A 9,724-nucleotide genomic window follows, 5' to 3' on the forward strand; every position below is an offset into this window, starting at 1 on the left:
CAGATAGCAATGCAAAATTATAAACAATTTCTAGGATCGTTAATAAACGGCAAAAGTGTAAAATTATGGAACATGTAAAAAACGGTTTTTTGTTTTTTTACAATAACCTTTTTTGTAAGCGGTACAGAAAAAATTCCTTCCTTGGTACAAGACTCGACACCATAACGAACCAAATAGCGAAAAAAGTAGAGCAATAGCTCTTAAGATAAAAAACTAGTAGCGTCGCAAAGTTAGCGGACGGACGGACGGACGGACAAAGTGGCCACAATAGCGCATTTTTTTTTATTTTTGTGGAAATGCGCTAAAAAGTTGGCACTGCGCATGTGCAAAATAAAATTTTGAAACTGGCGCTAGACTTTCCTTTATTCCAAGTGCCTATGTATCACATTTCATTCAAATTCTTCCATAAATAAAAAAGTTGGCACTGCGCATGCGCAAAACCAAATTTTGAAACTGGCGTTTGATTTTCCTTTATTCCAAGTGCCTATGTATCAAATTTCATTCAAATACTTTTATAAGTAAAAAAGTTTGCAATTCGGTTTATAAATGGTCGAGATGCGAAAAGGGCACTGTGAGTTTTGAACGATTCGATTCAACTTTTGGCATTGCGTATTATATGGCTAAAGCTATACCCATATTGAATTTCATGCAATTCAGTTCATAACTAACGGAGATGTAAAAGAGATCGAACATTTCTAAACAAAGTTATCGTTCACACGGAGAGATAGATGGACAGACAGACAAAGGAACAGACGGAGAGACCAACCGGCAGGCGACAGATAGTAATGCAAAATTATAAACGATCTCTAGGATCGTTAATAAACGGCAAAAGTGTAAAATTATGGAACATGTAAAAAACGATTTTTGTTTTTTTTACAATAACCTTTTTTGTAAGCGGCATAGAAAAAATTCCTTCCTTGGTACAAGACTCGACACCATAACGAACCAAATAGCGAAAAAAGTAGAACAATAGCTCTTAAGATAAAGAACTAGAAGCGTCGTAAAACGAGCGGACGGACGGACGGACGGACGGACGGACGGACGGACAAAGTGGCCACAATAGCGCATTTTTTTTAAATTTTTGTGGAAATGCGCTAAAAATTGAGCAGTTGAACGATTCTTCGAAGAAGAAGAGACCACAGTTCACACTTTTTCTGTAATGTAATATTGCTGCAGACACCGTTTTAATAAACCAGTTCACTTCCCCTTCCGCTTCTATTCCGCTGTTTTATAACAGAAGTAAGGAATTTTTCAAATATAGCAAGGTACCCTATGCGCTCTGATTGGCCAAACAGAATGGCGCGTGACATGAGCCGCGGGTTGGGTTAGTCTGCCGAGCCGGCCGTCAAACGTGTCACGTTTACGTTGTTTACTTTTATTTAGCTCATTAGTTCATGGCGACAATTCGTGCGTTTTATCGCACAGTTTAATAAACTAAACGTAATAATTCTAGTTTTTATTCAATTTATAATAGTATTTACACTTCTGCTTCCGCTTCCGCAAAAAAAATGTTTTCTCTTTCCGCTTCTGCTTCCGCTATAATACTTCCGTTATTGTCGACCACCTCTTCGTTTGCGGCCTTCCTTTAGATATTTGGCTAACCATAACCCGGCATCCGTGTGGAAACTTGATAATAGGCATCGCATAAAAAAGGGTTGAAACTTCCCTTCGATCTACAAAGTTTTGAAATTCTGAACTTGAAACATAAAATGAATTACTCTTTCCCGTCGACTACCCGAAACTTTTCCAAAATGTTACCTATTTCAGATGAATTTTTAATGAAAACGTCTCCTGCAATCTGAAACGTGACTACAGAATTCCGTGATTTTTTGTTGCCTGTCAATAAAGTAAACACCCAACAACCAATTAACTATAATTCCGATTACGTACTTCCGAAGGTATGCCAGAATAACAGAAATTTGCCGATGTCGTTTTTATTTTTTTCTGATGTTGTTTGAACAGATACAAAAAAATACGAAACAGTTTTTCAGTGCCACTTTTTGAGTTCTACAAGACAGCGTTGAGAGATTTTCAATACAACGTTTCGGAGAAATCATCATCAACTTTATATTATTTTACGCAGCCCGTAAAAAAGTGCATACTGTATTGAGTAGCATTTTTATTACAAACACAACGATAACGGGAACACCAAAAAGTTCGAAACTGTCGGTTTCAACAGGATGGTGCACCCGCACACAGCGCTCTATTCCTTTCCAGGAAATTGTCAGACATTCGATTACAGCGTTTTGCGCAAATGCGCCACCCTGTTGAATCCTGAGAACTGCAATACTATATACCCATTAAAACGGATGCAACTTTTGACCTAACAAGCAGACTTCGAAGCGCAACTAACGATTAAAAGACGCATTGAAAACCAAAAGTTTAAAATGACGCAAATTTCGTTGACCGCAATTATCCAGTTAAATTCTTTACCTACTCATAAGTAAAATTTGTTTGCTATCTGGATTGTGCCATGAATTCACAAAATGGATTAATTCTTGGCATTTAGCACAGCCATAGGAGCATTCGAATTTTTTTGTAAGATTTTTCTTGGATTATTATTACCAATTTTTCGCACCGATGCACGTTTTAGTATCTTGGGTCCTCTACACGTCATTTGTTTATTTAGGGCATACTTAAAGCGTTCACCAGCATTAACGAAATATAATCTCTAAGCTAATCGCTGGCCCAATCTATTTTATGTAAGTTTGCTTGGGTGAGCATTAGGATTTACTACAGATAACGCTACATTTGGTCCTTCGAGCCGGATGAACGAATTGGTGCCGCATATCCACAAGGGTGCTACATTTTGAAGTGAGTTCAAGTGGCCAAAATAGCAAATATGGACATAGAGATGCTGACGACGGAGCAGTTCGACCTCAAATAGAGACCAGCCAAGCGGCACCAGGTTTAATGTCCAATGTAACAGCGATGGGAACATATGCACGCCCATTCGCCAAGAAAGACCTTCCATACCTAGCCTGGGTCACACGCACCCCCGACCGTAGACAACAAATGAGATTTAATTGGCTTATGAAACTTATCCAGAACACACGGGCCGAACTGGATGAGGAACGTTCCAAGAAATATTGGAATTTTAAAAAGACGGAGATTCCTCAGCCCTGGGACGACATCGTAGAAGCACAAGACGATATTATGGGAAGCAGCGAAGTACCTGATATTTTAAAGGCCCTTACGAAACTGCAAAGGGCACAGTTCAGCAAATCCTTATAGCGGTTTGTGAAAAAGAGCCAAGAGAGAAAAATAGCTGTTTCGCTGTACTTTCGTATATCTACGAGCCAAAGAAGAAGCCAAAAGTAAGTTGGGTGGGTTCAAGGCCAACGAAGTCGCCAGGGAAGGAGTACCCATGCGCATCACGGACGAGTTCGCTCTGACAATATTCTGGGACACTAAAGAAGTTCAAACCCAAGACGCATCCCTCTCGCAGGAAGATGACCAATGCGAGAAAACAGGAAAGGTATCAAGAAACAACAACACGGAATATAGACAACATGTACATCGTAAGCCGGTCGCTGAAAGAAGAAGCTGAGGAATTGGAAAAGGCAACCGCTCGCCTTCTACAGATAAAGGTTTTCTTGGGAGGGTATGAAGAGCTTAGACATATGATACCTCGAAATGCAGAGGAAGCAATTGCAAAATACTACATTCCCCACCATACGGTGATAGAATAGCTCCACCAGAAGATGACGAGTGGTGTTTGATGCCTCGGACCAGTTCAAATTTAGGAAAAAGCCAGAACGAGATGACGGTAACTGGTACAAAACTACAAGAAAATCTGTGCGGAAAATGGCAAATAAAAACCTCCAAGTAAGGTAACGGCAAAATCTAAGGTGGCCCCTACCGCGGGTGGAGCTGGGTAGAGCAATAGTACTGGTGGCCAAACTGTTAACAGAAACAAACCCTCAACCTCAAGACACTCAGTCTCTTCCTGGATGAAATGAGACTACTAAAAGTAAGCGGACAGATTAACGAATGCCGCGTGCATGTCGACACAAAAAAACATCCCCTAATAAATGCTCCAAAAAGGCATTTGGCCACACTAATCGTAAAGGATGCCCAAGCCACATCCTTTCAAGGCGGGAACCAACTGACATTCCCATTGGTGAGACGGAAATACTCGATACTGCGAGCAAACAATCTGATCCCCCGGGAAGGCAGGAGCTGCATACGCTGTCTACGATTGAACTCGAGATTGAACCACAGAATGGCGCAACCGTTAATAAGAACAAGTACGCGTAAATATGGTACACCCTTTCCAACCGCGGGACCGGACTACTCAGAACCTAGGGATTTTTGGGAAATTTGGTCAAACAAGCCACCACCAAAGGAAACGGAAATCGAGTTGGAAACCGAAACATGGAGACACGTATACCCCCAAAAACGATCTGCTTTTCTGCTGTGGGCCCGAGATGTTAATCGATGTAAAGCGACCGCTAGCATTAAGGAAATATAATCTCCAATAATATCAAGGAAAAACAGAATAATAAGGAATTGTTTGCCTACCAGGAAGTACACTGCAAAGGTAGTAAAACAATATTGATGTATTCAGCCAGTCAGCATATCCTGCATACTAACATACGAGTAATAGAGGTCTCATTCTTTCTGTTTTACTTATAATTCGGAAGACTTAATTACTCACTAACACGTGGCATACATGAAGAAATTTTTGAGTCGTGGACAAAATCATCTCGATTCTATGTAGAACGACCATAAGCATAGTCTTCATCAAAATCAGTATTCGATATATTTCGCTTTATCCACTCGTCAAATTTTGAAATCAACTCGTCACTCATTTCTTCTCTGTAATTTCCGACGGTACCCGACCTCATAAAATCCGTCACGTCGGGATTATTCTTTCTGCCGGCTTCAACAAAACGTTTGTAGTTCACCGCCCGATTATTCTTCATAAACTTAAAGTCAATTCGTTCGCGCAACAACTCCAACTGCTCCTCCGTTAACGGATCTTCGCCCAAAAAATGGCAAACCTTTTCGATTACCCCTGTAATGTCCTTTTTCATGTCTTCGTATTTGATTATTAAAAAGTTTGGCAAATGTCTCATGTTATAAAATCCGAACACGTGTTTCCAATACGGTCCAAATAGTACTGAAAACCGAGCATTATTTTCACACCTTGTAACTTATACCTGCTACAACCTTTATCGCCCAAGTAAACCTTTGCGAAGTCCTCCATGTTCGGTTTCCAACCGTGCATCACATGACCATGGTGATAATATGACGTGAAAACATCTTTGGGGTTTCTAATTGCGTATATCACCTGGAAAATACAATTAGATGAGGTTGGTCACCGATCTTGAAGTAGGTACCTTGGGCTGCTTTGTGCCATTCTTAAGTTGTTTGGGGAGTAGGCAGAGGGGTAAGTGTGTTTTAATAAATCTTTGTCCCTTTTGTTCGTCAATGTATTGAAGTGATTTGATAAAGTGCTTCTCTACATACTCTTCAGCATTCCGAGACTCCATCAGCGAGCACATTCTGCAAGTAAAAGGTTGAAGGGTGTTTGGCAAGCTTACAAATGCATACTCTAGCATGGGAAAGCGTTCACAAATGTCAATTTCGGAGCCTGTTAAACTTACGCGGTGTTTTATTAGCCATACCATCTCCTGGATCCAGGTTGTACCTGTGCGAGTACTATTATAGTAATTTTGTTGTTCTCCATTTCGCTCCTACCTGATTTCGGAAACGACGCGACAATGATATCTTCATCCCGCAATTCGAAGTTGTCAATTTGTTCCTCGTATTTACGAAAATGTTTTCGCAAACATGTTTCTTCGTCGCCGTATAAGATAAAGTCTTCATTAGGGGAGTCGATAAAATCCGTATCGATGATCGCCCTTATTTCAGGATCCACAATTTCCTTTGTTTCTAAAGGCATCTTAACTCCTTTTGAACATTAACAACAATCTTACAAAATAACAGAAATTAGTATGATTTATCACATTTAATTTATTTTAAGACGAAAGCAATCGCGTGTTACACTAAGAAGAAAACATCGAACTATGAACAAGCATTATGTAATAATATATAATGGGAGGTGGTATTACCAGAGATACCTAAACGAAAACAATTCCCCACGGAAATATTCGTTTAGTTAAATTATATAATGTGGTACCCCAGAATTGATTTGAATGAGACATCAAAGCAAGAATTAAGATTTTAAGAGGTCGACTACTAACACCGTCGTAGCGTTATCGTTTAGTTTTGCTAAATTATATAATTGATTGCTTTGAATGAATTGAGATATGAAAGCATATGTAAGAATGAAGTTTTTTAAAGGTCGACTTGTTTGGATTTTACGTTTTTATGAGGCGGCGTAGTACGCTTCGCTTCTGTACCTAAAATAAACATGTATATTGTGTAATTGTGTAGGTATGTATAGTTGGTATGAAATTACAGAGTCGTTGCTGACGATCCAGTTTCCATAGTGAAGCGTGCAGTGAAGACTTCCTCTCTCATTCGAACTTTAGGTATGCAAGGTACAAAACAAATTCAGGCCTAGGTATACCAATGCAACACTTACTATCCAGAGTGGACATATATTTTTCGAATACAACAAAATCAAAAATTAATCCATCATTCATACGTACATTGAGCAGTAAAAAATCACTTGGAATTATGGATGAGAACGTAGACGGCTAAGAAAGAAGTGCAGTGTGTTTTTAAATTTCTTAGACCCGAGCATGTATTATGCATTTTTGATCGTGTAATACATTATATTTCTCCTATTTCTAGAAAGTTTAACTGCTTATTAATGGAATCTTTGTTTCGCCTAAATAGAACATGTGTATTTCTTTGCTACATCGGATATAGGTAAGTTACCTAAACCCCAATAAAACGGACAGCTGACTTGGAAAAGTTAGCCATTCTCATCAGTCACGTCGCGCCGCTTTTAATTAATATTTCGACTATGATTCAAAGGGGTAATTTCGGTTAGTATAGGTATGTGTGCGTCTAGTTAAGTTCACTTCTTCTGCATTACTTAAAGTGGGTGCACATGCAGTACCTTCGAAACGTTATGCTTATAAATATAATAATTTGAATGGAACTTCTCTCAAAGTTATGTTAAATTGGCATTTTTGTTAAGAAATTTTGTATTAGTATGAAACGTCTTAAGGATATGTTATGGTTATGACTTATGACGTCACATACAATTTATTTGGTATTTAATACAATATCTCTTGGGTAAAAATATGTTTTATTTTACTATAATACCTTTTGACGTCATTAGTCAGGTTGCAAAATGTGTTAACACATCAATATGAGGGTCATTCTAACAATAAAGGAAGTCATTCTAAATTAAGATCGAATGGTCTCAACATTCAAAATATATATAACTCGGTATCAATCTTATCTGTTGTTTTTCATAAGGGTTTAACCCATATTTAATATAGCACTATCAAACGCTCATGTATTTAAAGTTTTTTGGAATTCCATGTCCCGGTAGTACTTTCCCGAATCGTTACTCGAGATATACCTGGGACCTAATCGACAGAAATTTCCCTGTGGTTTTTTAATAGGAAATTTAACTAAAAGATAAATAAACAGTTTCACAGAAACGCGTACGCTTCTCGATAAACGGGTGTTTACCAATTTCCATCCAAATTTAGAACTACCACATCCGTTGGACGCGTACCTAATTATATAAATCCAGTACTACTTCCAAACCGTTACTTAACATAATGAGACTGTGTCAACTTGCGTGCATTCTTTTAGTTTTACTTCTCAGTGTCAATGAGATACGGGGAAGCATCCGTCATCCACCAAATCGAGGTGAAGGAAGGGCGATTGGTCCATTGTCAACCGCTATAAGGCTCTTTCGACTACTCCGCTGTGATCCAGGGAAGTACCGCGATGCCCGCAATCGATGTGTGTCTCCTTGGGACTAAGGTTTAATTTCTTCTAATTTAATTTCTAATCTTACTCAAAATCAACTCTATTTTTAGGAATTTGCGATTTCATTGTTAGAAGTTGGGTGAATCATAACTGCTAACTACTAACTACGTAAACCTATAGCAGAAATTTATTGGCATATTAGATGTGGTACCTTATATGAACAATAACTTGATATTGGTTCTACTTTAAAGCTTTCAACAACTGTCAAGTCGGATCCTGATCCAAACCTAAGCTTATGAATAAGGGTATTTAGACGTAGCACAAAGGTTTCCAGGAGAAGCAAAGGCGTCTTCCAAGAGACTAGGATACATAAGCATTTTTTTCATTAAAACATTTTACTTGATTATACTTCGAGAAAGAATGAGCTTAGGAAATAATTGGTCACCACAGTTCATACATTTTCCTTAATGTAATTTGCTGTATAGCGTTTTGATAAACCAATAAACGTCATGAAACGTAAATAGCTGTGAAAGTTCCGAAATAAATTAAACCTCCAACACCTGATTGTTGTGTGAGTAATGTCTTATACGTTTTGATAGCATAGGACCTGAAGCCAACGGAGTATAATCTGCTCATAAATTATGCAATTTTTATGGCATTTTTCAAATAGGTGATTATGGTCTCAACAAATTGAATAATCGCAAAACGTGCTTCTGCACAAATAAGATCGTGCAGAAATTCGCACTTTAGAACACGTTTCACATTAGTTTCATAGCAGTTTAAACGCAGTTCATGTTTGTGGATTTTGAGGAAACCAGTATCAAACATTATGGGAAGCTGTTGGAGCTCACTGTGTAATAATCGGAGGGATAGAGACTTTAGTGATTCCATTACGTCACAAATTCGTTATGACGAACCTCCAAGTGTCGCTGCTAATGTAATTCAGGTTCCGTTGAAGCCCAACTTTAGATATGCGGCTAACCATAAACCGGCACCCGTGTGGAATCTTCATTAGAAATTGTTTGGTAAGTGATGTATACTCAATCAGGGCCTGTTGTGTCGCTTGGTCATGTGGTCTACCACTCAAACGTTTCACCTATCAAATATAGCTACAGTGTAGGTACCATTTTATCTGAAGCAATTAAGTATCCCTTTCAGCACTAAATACTGGTAACTATTATTGGGTGGTTAAGATGGGGGAAGTCCTAGTCCAGTAGGCAATAAGAATGGTCTTTAAATTTGGCTTACCACCTTTATGCCTACTGGACTAGGATTTCCCCCATCTTAACCACCCAATAATAGTTACCAGTACCTTGTGCTGAAAGGGATACTTAATTGCTTCAGGTACCATTTTACACATTTAACCGTAAATTCTAAGAAGTTGCCAGATTTTGTTGGATATTTACAGATCTTCCCGAACATTTTCGGACCTTTCTAAGAATTTACAGATGATCTGCTCCATTTATTCGTTGATGATGTATGTATATGTTATATAAAAAGTTTCTTATGGGGCTATATCCGACTTTAAAAATACGTAATGAAAACTAGTGGCTAGCACTAAAAAAAGTAAGCCCCCCCATGACCATGCAGGAGTACGCCACAGACCACAAATTTAAAGTACCTAGATTGGTAGCAACCTTTTTATAATTTTGGATACCACAAAAAACTTCGTAAAAAATCGTTTGTTTGGATATATACCTACAGTGTTCCAGACAACATTTTCACCCTGTACCTATAGTCGAAACTAAAATTATGTACTATCGCACTCGAGATTGCACTATTATAGCACTGAGATTTCGAAATCTTTAAGTTACAATTTCTGTTAAATGTAAAAATATTCGGACGCGATTAAATA

General features: G+C 38.4%; 1 protein-coding gene across 1 annotated transcript; it reads right to left on the bottom strand.

Moving 5' to 3' along the window:
* Positions 1 to 4,547: 4,547 nt before the first annotated feature.
* Positions 4,548 to 6,496, bottom strand: LOC116176454 (amine sulfotransferase-like). The gene is made up of 5 exons (XM_031495038.1): positions 5,707 to 6,496; positions 5,560 to 5,656; positions 5,346 to 5,511; positions 5,176 to 5,296; positions 4,548 to 5,125 (listed from the first exon to the last, which is right to left on the bottom strand). Exons 1-5 carry the CDS (start codon positions 5,909 to 5,911, stop codon positions 4,716 to 4,718), a joined length of 999 nt encoding a protein of 332 aa, XP_031350898.1. The 5' UTR covers positions 5,912 to 6,496; the 3' UTR covers positions 4,548 to 4,715.
* Between the last annotated feature and the right edge of the window lie 3,228 nt (positions 6,497 to 9,724).

Source organism: Photinus pyralis, unplaced genomic scaffold, assembly GCF_008802855.1.
Source record: "Photinus pyralis isolate 1611_PpyrPB1 unplaced genomic scaffold, Ppyr1.3 Ppyr1.4_LG7, whole genome shotgun sequence".
NCBI classification, from domain to species: domain Eukaryota; kingdom Metazoa; phylum Arthropoda; class Insecta; order Coleoptera; family Lampyridae; genus Photinus; species Photinus pyralis.

Excerpts from the sequence above, each read along its gene's own strand:
- LOC116176454 (XM_031495038.1), bottom strand. The coding sequence starts at position 5,911 with ATGCCTTTAGAAACAAAGGAAATTGTGGATCCTGAAATAAGGGCGATC. Across the intron at positions 5,297-5,345 it reads ATGGCACAAAGCAGCCCAAG|GTGATATACGCAATTAGAAA; the intron begins GTACCTACTTCA and ends TGTATTTTCCAG. Across the intron at positions 5,126-5,175 it reads GGTTTACTTGGGCGATAAAG|TACTATTTGGACCGTATTGG; the intron begins GTTGTAGCAGGT and ends CTCGGTTTTCAG.